We start from the raw sequence: 20642 nt of genomic DNA, 5'->3' as shown, positions 1-20642 counted from the left end.
AAGAGCAGGAAGACTGAGGAACAAAGGGAAGAAGCTGTGCTATCGTAAATACAGTCTCTCATGCATTCTAAATTACCGCCCATTTGGAAAAGGAAAATGCAATAAATATTTACTCTGAGCTGCACTTCGATAGGTTGGTGGTAGATGGAAGGCCGTGTTGCCCAACCGAGTCCTTTGAAGAATGTCTCTGGTTATCAATTAGATACGTTGTAGTAACGTCGTTGTGTGGTAGACGGGATACTCTGTCTGTTCCTTCCTAATCCTCGTTTGCATCTGCTTTTGCTAACTCAACGGCTAGGAGGTATCACTTCTGTAGTGAATAAGAGTTCAAAGTTCATACCTTTCGCAACCAAAGCTCACCCTGATGTTGGCTTCGTTCTGTAGTCATCTGAACCATTCTGACATAGGACCTTCGTCCTCACGTCCTCGGAACAGGAGGTTATATTGTCATCAAGGGCTTATATAGGAAGGGAAAGGAGGGCGTGTTTGAAAAGTTTTATAGCCCATGTCCCTTCACAGGGGCGGGCCACTGATTGAGCAGAGCCCTATCTTATGAAAACCCACATTTTAGAAGCTAACATCACATTTCATCCCATCACAAATAATTTCATATTCAAGCATTTAAATTGAACAACAATTCCATGTGAATCCGATAACTCTGATGTGTAGACTTTCCACTGTAGAGTTTATGTCATCTTATCATTGATGAGAATGTCTCAGATGACAACCGAACTGGCATCATATTCATTAAGTACCACCGCATATGTTCAATTCGTCAGATTACCAGAATATAGTTCATTTCCCCCCACGTTCTGATGTTCCCAAAATCTCTATGTTAACCAAGGGTTTGCAAATGTAACATCAGTAGGGTAAAGAGAGGAAAAACTGGGAAAGAGGTATTTATGACTGTCATAAACCTATCCCCCAGGCCAACGTCATGACACCTGCCAAAGTGTGTGTTGGTAACCCATAACAAGGTGTGTGTGTGTTGGTAACCCATAACAAAGGTGTGTGTGTGTTGGTAACCCATAAGAAGAATCGCTCTCTCTGAAGAGGTATAAAGAAGATGAAAGCCTGGGGTCACAGAGCTGGAAGCTAGAACCAGTAGTCATCTGGTATATGACCGTACGTACAACTTTCCACTGTGTCATTGACTCTACATTTACAAGTGGGTGCCAGGTACAGTAGTAGTGAGATGAGAGGCACAGCAGGAACACTAATATAACAGTCAGTCTGGGCTTTAACTACAGAGAGCTTTGAAAGTCACTAATAAAAAGGGCAGATAATGAGATGAGAGAAATACCAGCAGCACTGTCTCCACACACACACGGCCTCTGACATGCCAGCCCAAAGAGGAAAGATGGCACAGGAACCACCTCTCTGTCCCAATGATCACCTCCCTCATCCAACCACTCCTCCTCTCCTCCCCACTACTCCGTGTCACATAAACAAGACCAAACCAGTTGAATACAGATATCCTTTAAAATAATTTTATTAGCTCAGAGAAACATTACAGTAGTTCCGTTTGTCAATGCCAGAGTATAGTACATCATTACAGATCAATATTTACACCTCAAATAAATTACATTAAAAAACAAAAGGAATGAAGATGTAGGGGTTATTGTATTGTACAGATATGCAAGACGCTGTGGTGTCATCACAGTAGGCAGTGTTACACCCCAGTCTGTGTGTGTTTCACAGCCCATAGAGTCATTGTAACTCATTAACCAGCACTCTTCCAGACACATAACAATACAAACTAATACCATTCAAATTAAAACGAATTATGCCACCCAAGTCCCAACCCCCTCAGAATGTATGGGTCACCCAAATCTCTCCCACACACACAGACACAGACGACACACACACACACACACACACACACACAGTGGTACTAGACAGCTCATGACCTCCAGCAGATGCAGTGGAATGAACAGTGTCTGTCCCGTAGCTCCTCAGGGTTAATGGGAATAGTGGAATGAACAGTGTCTGTCCCGTAGCTCCTCAGGGTTAATGGGAATACAGTGCCTTGCGAAAGTATTCGGCCCCCTTGAACTTTGCGACCTTTTGCCACATTTCAGGCTTCAAACATAAAGATATAAAACTGTATTTTTTTGTGAAGAATCAACAACAAGTGGGACACAATCATGAAGTGGAACGACATTTATTGGATATTTCAAACTTTTTTAACAAATCAAAAACTGAAAAATTGGGCGTGCAAAATTATTCAGCCCCTTTACTTTCAGTGCAGCAAACTCTCTCCAGAAGTTCAGTGAGGATCTCTGAATGATCCAATATTGACCTAAATGACTAATGATGATAAATACAATCCACCTGTGTGTAATCAAGTCTCCGTATAAATGCACCTGCACTGTGATAGTCTCAGAGGTCCGTTAAAAGCGCAGAGAGCATCATGAAGAACAAGGAACACACCAGGCAGGTCCGAGATACTGTTGTGAAGAAGTTTAAAGCCGGATTTGGATACAAAAAGATTTCCCAAGCCCCTCATGATTGTGTCCCACTTGTTGTTGATTCTTCACAAAAAAATACAGTTTTATATCTTTATGTTTGAAGCCTGAAATGTGGCAAAAGGTCGCAAAGTTCAAGGGGGCCGAATACTTTCGCAAGGCACTGTAGCAGCAGACATTCAGAAGCTTCATGATGACCTTCCAGCAGAACTCAATATCACAGAAAAAATACATCATACACAATAGAATTCAACCATCTAGAGATAGACAACTAACCTAGCATTACCAATGGGAAATTAGATCAAGTGGCCAAGCAGTACCACAGGGAAAGGGGATACCTAGTCAGTTGCACAACTCAATGCATTCAACCAAAATGTGTATTCCGCATTTATGACCTAGTGTGCCGTACTAGGTCAGTAGGGCACACTGTGTCCCAGTTAGGCCTGGTATACCGTATAATGTGTTATTTGGAAATAGCCACGGGATGGTTTTTCAATACTATTTCTATTAATTATTATTATTATTATTATTTTTTAAATAAATGTGAATATCTGTAGCTACTTTTTAAGTAAATCCCTCAAGTCAACTTGTGCAATACGTTAAGAGATAAAGACAAATGTGATCTTCATTTCACCTGTCACATAATATTTTTCATTATGATGCTTTTCGGTCGTCCCTAGCCACATGGTGACACAATGACGAGAGAACAGAGCCTTGTGAGTCACTCACTGTTGTTCAGCACAAGCCAGGTGATCTAGTTACAGCATGTCATTTACAACTAAATGTTTGCCAGCGAGATATCTTATAACTATTAAGTTAACGGTCTAAAATGTGGCAAATGCTTTGGTTTGCTAATTTAGTAGCTAGTTAATGAGCTAAGTGGTTAACTTCTTCCAAAATAAAGCTTTGCTTGGTAACAGCAGAAAATCCCTTCCTGGATCAAGATCCTTGCTAAGATTTGTTTTGTGCGTGCAACAAACTGTAACTAGCATTTTTTAGTTATTTGTATAACTTTAGTATTTAGTTAGCATTCTATATGGGTTTTTACATGTACTTGCTAGCATTGCTAACCTTCGGATTACAGAGGCAGAGTTGGGTTTGAAAATAGCGCTCCTTGGGTGGCGGTATTATCGAATATCCTGGTATGGCTTAAGGTTTGTATGAAGGTAGGACAATCTGGATACCGCCCAAGCCTAGTTCAATACTTCACAGTGGCTTCCTCTCAATGGCTAGAACCTATCCTACTAGTGTCGGATCAAGCTGGGTGTAGAAAAGGAAAGCAGGAGACAAGTAAAGGAGGCCAATGTAGAGTATTGAGATACATCCATTACTTCATTTTCAGTTCTGGCTTGAAAGCATTTTAAACGTGTGAGAAGGGACGAGGGGGTGGTAGTGGGGGTTACTTTCTTTATCTTCAAATATTTTGGTGTGCTACAAGTCCTGTATAACATGTTTCTAAGCTGTTGATAGACAACCGCAGACAGATAGACGTATTATTGTTAGTCAGACTTTTAGTCAGACTATAATAATACTACTACATCCGACTATAATAATACTACTACATCCGACTATAATAATACTACTACATCCGACTATAATAATACTACTACATCTGACTATAATAATACTACTACATCCGACTATAATAATACTACTACATCCGACTATAATAATACTACTACATCCGACTATAATAATACTACTACATCCGACTATAATAATACTACTACATCCGACTATAATAATACTACTACATCCGACTATAATAATACTACTACATCCGACTATAATAATACTACTACATCCGACTATAATAATACTACTACATCCGACTATAATAATACTACTACATCTGACTATAATAATACTACTACATCCGACTATAATAATACTACTACATCCGACTATAATAATACTACTACATCCGACTATAATAATAAATAATTATAATAAGTTGACTATAATAATAAGTTGACTATTATAATAATAATAATAATAATAATAATACGTCTGACTACAGTATATGATACGAAATGTAACCTTACTGGCAATGGTCACCAATCGGTCGATCGCTGGTCGATCTTCAAGGCATTCCTAGACGATCACCAACATTTCTGTAGAAAAGCCAACGATAAAGGCAAATCACTTGCACTCCTTTTTTCCCCCGTGTTGCGTTGTTGGTGGTAGATGCACTTCATACAGAAGCCTTGTCTTGTTTGTCTGAAAATACAAACTCTGCCTACCTGGTGGACCGGGAGATATGTGGTTAAATAGAGCGTGCCTACTGTGCTGGCCAATCAGATAGCTCAAATCACCGTGCCTACCTACAGCTTTCACGACCCCGCCCACAGCAAAGTTTGATACTAGCCTATGTGAGATTTCATACCTTTTTTTTGTGTGTATTTTACCCCCTTTCTTCTCCCCAATTTCGATCTTGTCTCATCACTGCAACTCCCCAACGGGCTCGGGAGGCGAAGGTCGAGTCATGCGTCCTCCGAAACATGACCCGCCAAACCACGCTTCTTGACACCCGCCCGCTTAACCCGAAAGCCAGCCGCACCAATGTGTTGGAGGAAACACCGTTCACCTGATGACTGAGGTCAGCCTGCAGGCACCCGGCCTGCCACAAGGAGTCCTTAGAGCGCGATGAGCCAAGTAAAGAGCCTCCCAGTCAAACCCTCCCCTAACCAGGACGAAGCTGGGCCAATTGTGTGCCGCCCTATGTGACTCCCAATCACAGCCGGTTGTGATCAAACCCAGATCTGTAGTGACGCCTCTAGCACTGCGATGCGGTGCCTTAGACCGCTGCGTTACTCGAGAGGCCCTAGATTTCACAACTTTTAAAACCATGTCCAGAGAGAGACTGTCAAAGAATACAGCAAAGAACTGCTGTTTTTATGAGTGAGTTCATGTCTAAGTCTTATTCAGCACTGTCAACACTGTTTTAATTCAAAACTATTACAAAACATGAAACGCTCTTCTCTCCTCTTCCACTCACACTGCAGCTGCAATGAATGAGTAGCCAAGTGTATCGATAGCCCTGCGTTTTATTATTATTAGCAGCTCGATGTGTATATTTTAATATCGAGGAGTATTTAACTTTCTTTGGTCATAGGAACAACAAGATTTTGTGCCTGAGACAGATGCGGTGCAACTTGAGTTGCGCCATCAGTTGAAAGATTTATGTCCCCTCTCTCTGGTCAGTCTCACTGGGAGAAAGGAGAGATCAGGGACCTGCTGCTCTCTCCCTCCCTTGAGACTAATACCGTTTTTTCAAAAGAACTGAAATCTCAGACTTCCCAGTTGTCTTGAACGCACTGAAGTCGGAACTCGGAAAAAAACGAGATCCAACTGGGGAAAATCGTTTTGAACGGTAATCCAACTCCGTAACTCTGGCATCTTTCAGTGCTCCGACATTCCGACCTGAAATTCACTGACATGATTTGACCTCGATTTTTCCGAGTTCCCAGTTGTCGTGAAAGCACCATGACCATCAGATGCAGATACCATACGTCCAGTAAAATAATAAAGCAAATTCTAAAATATATGCTCAACTGTACCTAGGGCTGTTGCGGTGACCGTATGTCATGAAGGCAGTCAAATTCCACATGACCGTTTAGTCACGGTAATTAGGCTTCTCCAAGCTCTGATGCTGCTGCTGGCCATTAGTAGCCTACCAAACTTGATAACTGCCTGGTACTCCGTACTCTATTGTCCCTCTAATCCCTCTGACATCAATGCAAATATATTCGAAGATCTAATCAAACACTTCATGAGAGCCCATGAGCTCATGTTGTGCAACATTTCTATAGGCAATGCAATTGCGTGAGATGACACGTATTTTTTTCCTGCTGCCCCGTTTCAATACAGGTGCATGATAATGGTCCATTCTAAATCAAAACAAATGTCACATATATTATTTAGTATATGTAAAGACAAGATTAAATCAAGAATAGTCTGATGGGTGACAATATTAGTTTATCACGTGTGAATGATATATTATCACTTGTGAATGATGCCCAGCATAAGAAACAAATACTTTTTTTTGTTGCGACTTGTTCAATCATATTCGCACACCTCGTGTAGTCTAGCCCATAGGCCTATATGTTTTAATACGGTTTGTATCACAACTAAAGTGGTCAAATAACTTCAAATTAAACATATTAAATCACCTTTACAAGGGGTGTAGAGCCTAACTGGCATTTACAAGCAGCGCGTGAGTTTCCAGTTTGGGGAAGATCATTTTCACCATTAAAATGCACCTTTATAGTAAAAGCATTTACATGCATATTTGCATTTGCAGTCAATTTTGATAATATTGTTTTCCGCTAATGGAACATTTGCGCTTATTGCCTATTACCATGTGCGCATTGCTGCAGTTATAATGTGAAAAAAAATAGCCTAATAGTTTATTAACATTTTAAGCTATATGTTCTGATCTGTTGCGTCAGCCACATTGCATAAAACCGTTTTTTTTTTATCCTAGTGGTTATATTAAATTGGGATCTATCCCATCCCACAACTGTCCCAGACTATGTTTGGAATATTCATTTCTCGCACAGAATAGGTCGGCTTTTGTACTATGGGGGATAGTACATTGACATATGCTAGTGCTTTTCGTTAGGCTTACTCATCTTGTTGGCTGATGAAAAGTAAATGTGGACAGTTCTTCCATATATCTTCAATATGCACTTCGTAATTGGATAAGGACACGCACAATTGCGTCCCTGGTGTGTCAGAGCCGTGTGAGTGAGAGACGTTTCGGATTGCGCAGCAGACTCAGGGAGAAGGGCACAATGCAGTACTCCGGGCCGCAAAAGGCCTGGGTTTTTATAGGATGCATTACGGCCACAAAGGGGATGCTGCCATGAACTTCTAGGCATTGTCAAATTGATTGTCAAATTGTGAATGAGAGACTGTGTTCAGCCTGCGCAAAAAAACAAAGCAGAGATTTAAAGTTGCATCATGCAGCCTTACCATGTATTAAAAATCTAAACATAAAGCCAGCCCAATGTTTGTAGAACAAGTTACATTAATAACTTTAAATGAAGCATATAGGACTACCTATTTCTTTCAGGTTAACGCTCAACACAGAACAGCAGCATGTGCATTAGACCTGCTGCCAGAACCTCATTCCTACACAACTATTGAGTTAATGTTACATTTTTTAAGTAATGTAAAAAAATCTAAGTGGTAGATCTCAGCTTGCTTTTTGACTGTAAAAGAGATCTTGACTCAGAAAGGTTTGGTGACCACCGGACTAGCTGATATGTATTATGTATTGAACAGAGTTCTCCTTAAGTTTGATGAGGGGGCTGAGACACAGGCAGCATGTCAAATGACAACCTTTTCCCTAAATAAGGTGTCATTTGCAAAGCAAACCCAACCCTTATGTAACGGCGACGTAATGCTACCTATGTCACCCTTGGCCCGGACTCACAGAGTAGGATGAAGTGGTCTCTAGTAGACACTGACCTTAAGATTGAAAACACAAAACTGACCTAACGGTAAAAGGTTAGCATTGGGAGAGGGTGAGCTGATCCTAGATCTGTAGTTAAGAGCAACTTCTACCCAGAGCCACACAGGCTGGCACAGCAGGGGTCTGGGAGGCTGGGTGGTGCCCCCTGGCTGATGTGGAGGACTGTGTGCAGGAGAATGGGAGTAAGATGAGGAGATATACTTCCTCCTCCTGGCGACACTAGCGATACCGCAATATCACTGGAACTGAGAGAGAGAGAGAGAGAGAGAGAGAGAGTTAAGTGTGTATACAGTGCTATATGTTGAATCAGTGTGATAATATTCTTGATTAATACAATGTGTGTTGTTCAGGCTGACACTCACTGATGATGATAAGTAGCAGAACGACCACCACCAGAGCTATGATGGCCTTCATCTGTAGAAGACAGAACCAAGCATTACACAAAGACATGGATACATACACGGACATACACACGTTGACTCACCTTCATATCTCTCCACCACATCCTCCTGTGCAGCTGCTTGGCTCTGGTGCTAAAGGCTGAAGCGTTGTCTGATAGGCTCTCTGGAAGGTCATATGACCAAAGGGGACACGTGCAGGGAGAGAATATGGGGACAGACAGGGAAGAGGGGGACAGGGAGACACATAGAAGAAAACAGAAAGGTGTAAACAGCATGTGATAGGAGCTGTCTGTTGTATTCTCTGTTTCTATGACTAAGAACTACCTCACCTCATACTCTGGTATGACAGGGACAACCTCATGTTGCCAAAGCAAAACACACAACTTGTTCCTTCTGCCTCTCCATATTTAGATTTTTTAATTTCACCTTTATTTAACCAGGTAGGCAAGTTGAGAACAAGTTCTCATTTACAATTGCGACCTAGCCAAGATAAAGCAAAGCAGTATGACACATACAACACAGAGTTACACATGGAGTAAAACAAACATACAGTCAATAATACAGTAGAAAAATAAGTCTATATACAATGTGAGCAAATGAGGTGAGATAAGGGAGTTAAAGGCAACAAAAAAAGACAATATAGCAAGTAAACACTAGAATGGTAGATTTGCAGTGGAAGAATGTGCAAAGTAGAGATAGAAATAATGGGGTGCAGCAAAATAAATAAATACAGTAGGGGGAGAGGTAGTTGTTTGGGCTAAATTATAGATGGGCTATGTACAGGTGCAGTAATCTGTGAGCTGCTCTGACAGCTGGTGCTTAAAGCTAGTGAGGGAGATAAGTGTTTCCAGTTCGTTCCAGTCATTGGCAGCAGAGAACTGGAAGGAGAGGCGGCCAAAGGAAGAATTGGTTTTGGGGGTGACCGGAGAGATATACCTGCTGGAGCGCGTGCTACAGGTGGGTGCTGCTATGGTGACCAGCGAGCTGAGATAAGGGGGGACTTTACCTAGCAGGGTCTTGTAGATGACCTGTATATATAAATATATAAATACATATATAAATAAAAGTTTGATTTGATCTCTCTGTTTGGAGTCAGACAGTTGTTTGACATTATGTGTGTTGGTAGGGACATGAAAGCTGCTGAACTGAGCATGCAGAGATCTCCTGTTCTCATGGTGAACACCTCTCCTCTCATGTCATCTCCTGTGCTTGTTAACAGAGCTGAACTTGCTCCAGCCAATAACTAGCAGACTACCTACAGAATAAGAACATTGTAATCATGCACCATCTAAAAATCTAATTGTATTTGTCACTGTGACGACCCTCCCACTCTGTCTGCCGTATTCTCTCTCTGTTATTTCCTTATTAGGATGCTGGTGGGCGGAGTTGGGAGGGTCGTCAGCTACATGGGAAACACCTGGGCCCGGTGTCTCCCAGGATAAATACACCACTTCCCCATTCATGGAGGAGACTCTCTCCATGCAGACACCTTTATGGATTTTGTTGTGTTTCTTGGTGGTTTTTGGGTTGTTTGTGACAACATCTTTCAACACCCTGCATTATCACATTCATGCATGCAAAACACTCACTTACACTACTGATTACTGATTACACACACCATTGTAATATTTTCCTTAGTTGCTTTAGTTAATAAATATATCTTTTGTTACTCCTTATCTCCACGTTGTCTCCCTTTTGTTACGGGCTTTGAGCCGGTTCGTGACAGTCACATGCGCCAAATTCAACAACCTGACAGTCAAATGCTTACTTACAAGCCCTTAACTCACAGTGCAGTTAAGAATAAAAAAATAAAAATGTTTGGACCATGACAGTGTGTTGGTGATGTGGACACCAAGGAACTTGAAGCTCTCAACCTGCTCCACTGCAGCCCCGTCGATGAGAATGGGGGCGTCTTCCTTTTTCTGTAGTCCACAATTATCTCCTTTGTTTTGATCACGTTGACGGAGAGGTTGTCATCCTGGCACCAGACTGCCAGGTATCTGACCTCCACCTTATAGGCTGTCTCATCGTTGCCAGTGATCAGGCCTACCTCTGTTGTGTCGTCGGCAAACTTAACGATGGTGTTGGAGTCGCACTACGGTGTTGAATGCTGAGCTGTAGTCAATGAATAGCATTCTCACGTAGGTGTTCCTTTTGTCCATGTGGGAAAGGGCAGAGTGGAGTGCAATAGAGATTGTATCATCTGTGGATCTGTTGGGGCAGTATGTAAATTGGAGTGGGTCTAGGGTTTCTGGGATAATGGTGTTGATGTGAGCCATGACCAGCTATGGGTCAGTAGTCATTTAGGAAGGTTCTCTTAGTGTTCTTGGTCACAAGGACTATGGTGGTCTGCTTGAAACATGTTGGTATTACAGACTCGGTCAGGGAGAGGTTGAAAATGTCAGTGACGACACTTGCCAGTAGGTCAGCACATGCTCGGAGTACACGTCCTGGTAATCCACCTGTCCCTGCGGCCTTGTGAATGTTGACCTGTTTAAAAGGTCTTACATCGGCTGTGGAGAGCATGATCACAGTCATGCATGCTTCAGTGTTACTTGCCTCGGAGCAAGCATAGAAGTTTTTTAGCTCGTCTGGTAGGCTCGTGTCACTGGGCAGCTCACGGCTGTGCTTCCCTTTGTAGTCCGTAATAGTTTGCAAGCCCTGCCACAAGGGCTTCCGCGGTCTAAGGCACTGCTTCTCAGTGCTAGGGGTGTCACTATAGACCTTGGTTCAATTCCAGGCTGTATCACAACCGGCTGTGATCAAGAGTCCCATAGGGCGGTGCACGATTGGCCCAGCGTTGTCCGGGTTAGGGTGTCATTGTAAATAAGAATTTGTTCTTAACTGACTTGCCTAGTTAAATAAACATTAAATATATACACACACACATATATTTTTCCCCCATTGAAAAAAACATAAAATTGATCAGAAATACAGTGTAGACATTATTAATGTTGTAAAAAGAGGTCAGATGAAGCAGATGCTATGCTACAGGACTGTTTTGCTAGCACTGACTGGAATATGTTCCGGGGTTCCTCCGATGGCTTTGAGGAGTACACCACATCAGTCATTGGCTTCATTAATAAGTGCATTGATGATGTTATCGATGTTTACTTTCTCACTTAGTCACGATTCATTCAGGACTATCCGTAATCATGGTAGCATCCACATTAATGTAGAAGTGTATAGAAACATTTCTATTCACAATAAAGAGTCTCCAAAATGACACAATACACTATTTACCATTATTTTGTGCCCAAAAGAAATGAATCTGAAACAACCAAAACAAACAAATGCATCCAACAAGTTTGTAGAGTCACAAGCTTGATGTAATCATTGCGTGCTAGGAATACAGGACCAAATACTAAAATGTTGACTACTTTAATACACTTAAGTAAATTTGTCCAAATACTTTTGGTCCCCTAAAATGGGGGGGACTATGTACAAGAAGTGCTTTAATTTCTAAATCGGTTAACCTGATATGGTTTTTAAAAAACTCAATTTAAAGCTGACAGTTTTCCCATTAAAACTCAGTCATTGTATCATTTCAAATCCAAAGTGCTGGAGTACAGCAAAACAATAAAATGTGACACTGTCCCAATTAGAGGTCGACCAAAAATGATTTTTCAACGCCGAGACCGATTATTGGAGGACCAAAAAAGCAGATTAATCGGACGATTATTAAAAATATTTGTAATAATGACAATTACAACAATACTGAATGAACACTTATTTTAACTTAATATAATACATCAATAAAATCAATTTAGCCTCAAGTAAATAATGAAACATGTTCAATTTGGTTTAAATAATGCAAAAACAAAGTGTTGGAGAAGAAAGTAAAAGTGCAATATGTGCTATGTACGAAAGCGAACGTTTCAGTTCCTTGCTCAGAACATGAGAACATATGAAAGTTGGTGGTTCCTCTTAACACGAGTCTTCAATATTCCCAGGTAAGAGGTTTTAGGTTGTAGTTATTATAGGACTATTTCCCTCTCATTAACCTTTGACTATTGGATGTTCTTATAGGCACTTTAGTATTGCCAGTGTAACAGTATAGCTTCCGTCCCTCTCCTCGCTCCTCCCTGGGCTTGAACTAGCAACACAACGACAACAGCCACCATCGAAGCAGCGTTACCCATGCAGAGCAAGGGGAACAACTACTAGAAGGCTCAGAGCGAGTGACGTTTGAAACACTATTAGCGCGCCCGAACTAGCTAGCCATTTCACTTCGGTTACACCAGCCTCATCTCGGGAGTTGATAGGCTTGAAGTCATAAACAGCGCAATGCTTGACGCACAACGAAGAGCTGCTGGCAGAATGCACGAAAGTGCTGTTTGAATGAATGTTTACGCGCCTGCTTCTGCCTACCACCGCTCAGTCAGATACTTAGATACTTGTATGCTCAGTTAGATTATATGCAACGCAGGACAGCCTAGATAATATCTAGTAATATCATCAACCATGTGTAGTTAACTAGTGATTATGATTGATTGTTTTTTATAAGATAAGTTTAATGCTAGCAAGCAACTTACCTTGCCTTGCCTTACTGCATTCGCGTAACAGGCAGTCTCCTTGTGGAGTGCAACGAGAGAGAGGCAGGTCGTTATTGCGTTGGACTAGTTAACTGTAAGGTTGCAAGATTGGATCCCCCGAGCTGACAAGGTGAAAATCTGTCGTTCTGCCCCTGAACAAGGCAGTTAACCACCGTTCCTAGGCCGTCATTGAAAATAAGAATGTGTTCTTAACTGACTTGCCTAGTTAAATAAAGGTATACAAAAATATAATAATACATTTTTTTTTAAATCAATAAAATACAAATAAATCGGCGCCCCAAAATACCGATTTACGATTGTTATAAAAACATGAAATCGGCCCCAATTAATCGGTCATTCCGATTAATCGGTCGACCTCTAGTCCCAATTCACCAAAACTGTTTTAGGGTTCCTTCCTAAACACACACCACTGTGTTCCAAATGTGGATATTGTACTGGTGGACATGACAGAGACAACATCTGTGTATGTCATGATGGACCTGGAGTACCCAGGACGGCTGGAGAAAGCCCATTTCATCTGTTCATCCCAACAGAGAAAGCAGGAAGGCGTGTGAGAGAGAGAGAGAGAGAGAGAGCGAGAGAGAGAGCGCAAGTGAGAGCTAGCCTGTTAATGCATTCAACCTGTAGAGATCATGAACACATGTAGAGTGTACTGAACATAGAGATCATATAATTCACATAGAATGTGCAGAACACCTGGATGTGTTCAGTTTCCTACATCCTCTAACAGCTCCTTACTGCCCCAGATGAAAAACATCCTTACTAATTACAGCTCTAATATTTTTTTCTCCCCAATTTCGTGGTATCCAATTGGTAGTATTTACAGTCTTGTCTCATCGCTGCAACTCCCATACGGACTCGGAAGAGGCGAAGGTCGACAGCCATGCGCCCTCTGAAACACAATCCAACCAAACCGCACTGCTTCTTGACACAATGCACATCCAACCCGGAAGCCATCCGCACCAATGTGTCGGAGGAAACACCGTACACCTGGCGACCTGGTCAGTGTGCACTGCGCCCGGCCCGCCACTGGAGTCCCTAGTGTGCGATGAGACAAGGATATCCCTGCTGGCCAAACCCTCCCTAACCCGGGCGACGCTGGGCCAATTGTGCGTCGCCCCATGGACCTCCCGGTTGCGGCCACCTGCGACAGAGCCTGGGCTCGAACCCAGAATCTCTGGTGGCACAGCCTTAGACCACTGCGCCACCCGGGAGTACTCTAATCATTATTACGATCGTACAGACTAGACTCCATTTACTTGGGGCGGCAGGTAGCCTACTGGTTAGAGAGTTGGACTAATAACCGAAAGGTTGCAAGATCGAATCCCCGAGCTGACAAGGTAAAAATCTGTCGTTCCGCCCCGAACAAGGTTAACCCACTGCTTCTAGGCCATCATTGAAAATAAGAATTTGTTCTTAACTGACTTGCCTAGTTAAATAAAGGTAAAATAAAATGAAACTTATTTTACACAGTTACCACACCTGCCCATCTAAGCCTTGCATTTTGTGTGTGTGTATGCTCTGTATGTCATCGCCACATTTGGCTCTGATCGACCGATTATTGGAGGACCAAAAAAAGCAGATACCGATTAAATCGGACGATTTTTCTATATATTACATATATATATTTGTAATAATGACAATTACAACCATACTGAATGAACACTTATTTTAACTTAATATAATACATAAATAAAGTCAATTTAGTCTCAAATAAATAATGAAACGTTGAATTTGGTTTAAATAATGTAAAAACTGTGTTGGAGAAGTAAAAGTGCAATATGTGCCATGTAAAAAAGCTAACATTTAAGTTCCTTGCTCAGAACATGAGAACATATGAAAGCTAGTGGTTCCTTTTACATGAGTCTTCAATATTCCCAGTTAAGAAGTTTTAGGTATTTCTCTCTATACCATTTGTATTTCATATACCTTTGATTATTGGATGTTCTTATAGGCACTTTAGTATAATCTCGGAAGTTGTTAGGCTTGAAGTTATAAACAGCGCTGTGCTTCAAGCATTGCTAAGAGCTGCTGGCAAACGCAGTAAAGCGCTGTTTGAATGAATGCTTACGAGCCTGCTGCTGCCTACCACCGCTCAGTCAGATTGCTCTATCAAATATCAAATCATAGACTTAATTATAATAAACACACAGAAATGTGAGCCTTTGGTCATTAATAATGGTGAAATCATTTCATTTCGAGAACAAAATGTTATTCATTCAGTGAAATACGGAACCGTTCCGTATTTTATCAAACGGGTGGCAACCCTAAGTCTAAATATTGCTGTTACATTGCACAACCTTCAATGTTATGTCGTAATTATGTAAAATTCTGGCAAATTAATTACGGTCTTTGTTAGAAAGAAATGGTCTTCACACAGTTTGCAACGAGCCAGGCGGCGAAAACTTCTGCATATACCCTGACTCTGCTTGCACTGAACGCAAGAGAAGTGACACAATTTCCCTAGTTAATATTGCCTGCTAACATGCATTTCCTTTAACTAAATATGCAGGTAAAAAAAAAAAAAAACACTTCTGTGTATTGATTTTAAGAAAGGCATTGATGTTTATGGTTCGGTACATTTGTACAACGATTGTGCTTTTTTCGCAAATGCGCTTTTATTAATTCATCACTCTTTTTAGCGAAGTTGAAGTAGGCTGTGATTCGATGATAAATTAACAGGCACCGCTCTGATTATATGCAATACAGGACAAGCTAGTTAACCTAGTAATATCATCAACCATGTGGAGTTAATTAGTGATTATGTGAAGATTGATTGTTTATTATAAGATAAGTTTAATGCTAGCTAGCAACTTACCTTGGGTCCTTGCAGCCACAAGGTCCATTTGATGCTGCACTCGCGTAACAGGTGGTCAGCCTGCCACGCAGTCTCCTCGTGGATTGCAATGTAATCGGCAACCAAAAAGGCTGATTACCGATTGTTATGAAATCGTCCCTAATTAAATCGACCATGCCAATTAATCGGTCGACCTCTAGCTCTGATCCATGATAACCAAAGAAGAGCAGTCAAGAGTGAGAGCTAGCCTTGTCATATCTCCCCCCACATTCCCATTCCGGAGTGACTGAGTGGAATTCTCAGTGGGAAATTAGCTCCTGTAGAGGATGACTAATGGACCTGTCAGAATCCCAGGTCATCTCCAACAGCAATGTTCTTTTGCTTGTACGAACTTCTGGCAGGGTACACTCATAGGATCACATATACAGTCTCTTTCCCTTCCTATCTGAACTGTTTATGTAAGACAGGAGTCTACCGTGGTTTTATGTTAGTCTCAGATTCTGTACATATCATTTTAAAGATATTAACTTGATCTGAATAGGATTTGAGTCTCACCTGACTTGTCCTGCAGGTCCTCAAGTCGCTCTCCCCTGTCGATCACCTTGGAGATGTTCTCCTGCATCACATCGATGACCTCATCAACCTGCGACTGCACTCTGGGGAGAGAAACAAACTTGAATGTCAACACACAGAAATAACAAGTTGTGAACAGTGTTGAAGATGGAGGAGTTAGTTGGTACAGGTGTTCTTACTGACACATTCACAAAACCACACACACACACACACAGGGACGTTCAAATAAATGCACACCAGGGAGGCTGCTGGGGGGAGGATGGCTCATAACTGCCGGAATGGAATCAAACATTTTTATTTTAACTGTATCAAATCAAAATCAAATCTTACTGGTCACATATACATATTTAGCAGATGTTATTGCGGGTGTAGCGAAATGCTTGTGTTCCTAGCTCCAACAATGCAGTAATATCTAAAAATTCACAACAATACACACAAATCTAAAATAAAAATTATGGAATTAATTGAGCAATGTCGGAGTGGCATTGACTAAAATACATTTGAATAGAATACAGTATATACGAGATGAGTAAAGCAGTATGTAAACATTATTTAAAGTGACTAATGTTCCATTATTAAAGTGGCCAGTGATTCTAAGTATATAGGGCAGCAGCCTCTAAGGTGCAGGGTTGCGTAACCTGGTGGAAGCCAGCTAGTGATGGCTGTTTAACAGTCTGATGGCCTTGACATAGAAGCTATTTTTCAGTCTCTCGGTCCCAGCTTTAATGCACCTGTACTGACCACGCCTTCTGGATGATAGTGGGGTGAACAGGCAGTGGCTCGGGTGGTTGTTGTCCTTGATGATCTTTATGGCCTTCCTGTGAAATCGGGTGCTGTATGTATCCTGGAGAGCAGGTAGTTTGTCCCTGGGGATGCGTTGTGCAGACCGCACCACCATCTGGAGAGCCTTGCGGTTGTGGGCGGTGCAGTTTTCGTACCAGATGGTGATACAGCCCAACAGGATGCTCTCAATTGTGCATCTGTAAAAGTTTGTGAGGGTTTTATTGGCCAAGCCAAATTTCTTCAGCTTCCTGAGGTTGATAAGGTGCTGTTGCACCTTCACAACACTGTGTGTGGGTGGACAATTTCAGATTGTCAGTGATGTGTACGCCGAGCAACTTGAAGCTTTCCACCTCCTCCACTACGGTCCCACCGATGTGCATAGGGACGTGCTCCCTCTGCTGTTTCCTGAAGTCCACGATCAGCTCCTTTGTTTTGTTGATGTTGAGTGAGATGTTATCTTCCTGGCACCACTCTCCCAGGGCCCTCACCTCCTCCCTGTAGGCTGTCTCGTCATTGTTGGTAAAAAGGCCTACTACTGTTGTCTGCAAACTTGATGATTAAGTTAGAGGTGTGCGTGGCCAAGCAGTCATGGATGAACAGGGAGTACAGGAGGGGGCTGAGCACACCCCTTGTGGGGCCCCTGTGTTGAGGATCAGCGTAGCGGAGGTGTCGTTTCCTACCTTTACCACCTGGGAGTGGACCGTCAGGAAGCCCAGGACCTAGTTGCACAGGGCGGGGTTCAGACCCAGGACCCCGAGCTTAATGATGAGCTTGGATGGTACTATGGTGTTGAATGCTGAGCTATAGTAAATGAACAGCATTCTTACATAGGTATTCTGCTTGTCCAGATGGGATAGGGCTGTGTGCAATGCAATGGCGATTGTATTGCCTGTGGATCTATTGGGGCGGTAGGCAAATTAAAGTGGGTCTAGGGTGTCAGGTACGGTAGACGTGATACGATCCTTGACTAGTCTCTCAAAGCACTTCATGATGACAGAAGTGAGTGCTACGGGGCGATAGTCATTTAGGTCAGTTACCTTTGCTTTCTTGGGTACAGGAACAATGGTGGACATCTTGAAGCAAGTGGGGACAGCAGACTGGATTCGGGAGAGATTGAATATGTCCGTAAACACTCCAGCCAGCTGGTCTCCGCATGCTCTGAGGACGCGGCTAGGGATGCCGTCTGGGCCGGCAGCCTTGCGAGGGTTAACACACTTAAACTGTCTTACTCACGTCGGCCACGGAGAAGGAGAGCCCACAGTCCTTGGTCGCAGGCCGTGTTGATGGCACTGTGTTATCCTCAAAGCGGACGTAGATGGTGTTAAGCTTGTCCAGAAGCATGAAGTCGGTGTCCGCAACGTGGCTGGTTTTCTTTTCCCTTTGTAGTCTATGATTGTCTGTAGACCCTGCCACATACGTCTCGTGTCTGAGCCATGGAATGTGACTCCACTTTGTCTCTGTACTGATGTTTTGCATGTTTAATTGCCTTACAGAGGGAATACCTACACTGTTCGTATTCGGCCGTCACCTTGCCATTGTTAAATGCGGTGGTTCACGCTTTCAGTTTTGTGCGAATGCTGCCATCTATCCACAGTTTCGGGTTGGGTAGATTTTAATAGTCACAATGGGTACAACATCTCCTATACACATCCTGATGAACTTAGTCACTGTATCCGTGTATTCATCAATGTTATTCTCAGAGGCTACCCGGAAGATATCCCAGTCCACGTGATCAAAATAATCTTGAAGCATGGATTCCGATAGGTCAGACCAGCGTTGAATAGACCTTAGCACGGATACTTCCTGTTTGAATTCTGCCTATATAAAAGGGAGGAGCAAAATGGAGTCATGATTAGATTTGCCGAAGGGAGAGCGGGGGAAAGCCTTGTAGGCATTTCAAAAAGGTTGAGTTGAATGGTCCAATGTTTTTCCAGCGCGAGCACTACAGTCAATGTGTTGGTAGAACTTTGGTAGCTTTTTCCTCAAATTTACTTTGTTAAAATCCCTAGAGTCAAGGGATATATGGTGTACAGTTTGCATAAAGTCCAGTGTAGTTCTTTGAGGGTGTAAGAATATTCAAAGACAAATATGCAACGCAGAGGACTAGAGGTCAAGAGGGAATTAACGATCAATGGAAATAGTTGTTTCTTTGAAGATGAATGGGTCAGGGACACGGGAGGAATTTCAGTCCTGGACTTATAGTTACATGTGGCAAGTTCTCATTGGTCCAAATTGTCTATACATTGATCTTAAAAGGGGTACTTGTTATTTGGCCACTGGCCCAATTTTACTACAAGGAATTCTAATTGATCAACCACAGGCTAGGGTTGGGATATAAACTTCATCCTGCCTCTTTGTTCAGTGGAGAAACATTAAAGACAGAGAAAAATAAACATCTACTTCCCAGCATAACAACTATGATTTGTTCTCTTTGAATAAATGTGGAACTATGGAGAACTAATTTAATAACTTTTATTGTAAATAAGAATAGAATATGTTTCTAGGCCTCCCGAGTCGCGCAGCGGTCTAAGGCACGGCATCGTAGGTGTTGTGGCATCACTACAGTTACTCTAAATCTTTGAATTTTTCTCCCAGATTTGCTTTGGGGTCTGTGTTATTGAAGAATAACATCAACTGCTAACAAGGGCCGTCGTGGTATCGGCGTGAGGGGGAATATACACGGCTGTGACTATAACTAAAGACAATTGGGAGGTATTCTATTGGGAGGTAATACCATGAAAGATTCACCCCGCCTTTCTTCTTCCTGGATAGTTCTTTATTCCTGTCTGCGCGATGTACTGAGAACCAAGCTAGCTGTATGGACGTGGACAGTATGTCCAGTATGTTTGGGGCGGCAGGGTAGCCTAGTGGTTAGAGTGTTGGACTAGTAACCGGAAGGTTGCAAGTTCAAACCCCCGAGCTGACAAGGTACAAATCTGTCGTTCTGCCCCTGAACAGGCAGTTAACCCACTGTTCCTAGGCCGTCATTGAAAATAAGAATTTGTTCTTAACTGACTTGCCTAGTAAAATACATTTTTTTTTTTTTTTTTTTAAATGTCCCGAGAGAGCCACGTTTCCGTGAAACACAGTATGTTACAATCCCTGATGTCGCTCTGGAAGGAGATCCTCGCCCTGTGCTTGTCTACTTTATTATCCAGACACTGAACATTAGCAAGAAATATACTATATAAGCGGTGGATGGGGTGCATGCTTCCTGAGTCGGACTAGAAGTCCACTCTGAATGCCTCTTCTCTTCCGGCTGTGTTTTGGAGGAGCCTCTGGAATAAGTTCAATTGCCATGGGGGGGTACAAAGGATTCAATTTGGGAAAGTAGTATTCCTGGTCGTAATACCTGCACTCTGATATCCAAAAGTTCTTTCCGGCTGTATGTAATAATGCAAAACATTTTCTGGGCTAATAATGTAAGAAATAACACACACAAAAAAATACTGCAAAGTTGCTTAGGAGCTAGAAGCAGAGCTGCCATATCTGTTGGCGCCATCTTACTCTATGTGCTTGATAACATTCCATTCACTCCACACCAGCCATCATACTCCAGTCCAGCCATTATTATGAGCAATCCTC

General features: G+C 42.3%; 1 protein-coding gene across 3 annotated transcripts in view; it reads right to left on the bottom strand.

Moving 5' to 3' along the window:
• Window positions 1-6908: 6908 nt before the first annotated feature.
• The window catches only part of LOC112251080 (vesicle-associated membrane protein 4), a 34990-nt gene continuing 21256 nt past the window's right edge, over window positions 6909-20642 (bottom strand). For all 3 annotated transcript variants that reach the window (XM_024421766.2, XM_024421764.2, XM_024421765.2), the window contains 4 exons: window positions 16257-16357; window positions 8432-8511; window positions 8310-8361; window positions 6909-8192 (listed from right to left, as the gene is read on the bottom strand). In XM_024421766.2, coding sequence (XP_024277534.1) covers window positions 8167-8192; window positions 8310-8361; window positions 8432-8511; window positions 16257-16357 — 259 coding nt within the window. In that variant the 3' untranslated portion in view covers window positions 6909-8166. The remainder of the gene's footprint in view (window positions 8193-8309; window positions 8362-8431; window positions 8512-16256; window positions 16358-20642) is intronic.

The sequence above is a fragment of the Oncorhynchus tshawytscha genome, linkage group LG05, assembly GCF_018296145.1.
Source record: "Oncorhynchus tshawytscha isolate Ot180627B linkage group LG05, Otsh_v2.0, whole genome shotgun sequence".
NCBI classification, from domain to species: Eukaryota; Metazoa; Chordata; class Actinopteri; order Salmoniformes; family Salmonidae; genus Oncorhynchus; species Oncorhynchus tshawytscha.
This window is presented reverse-complemented; position numbering and strand designations above follow the sequence as displayed.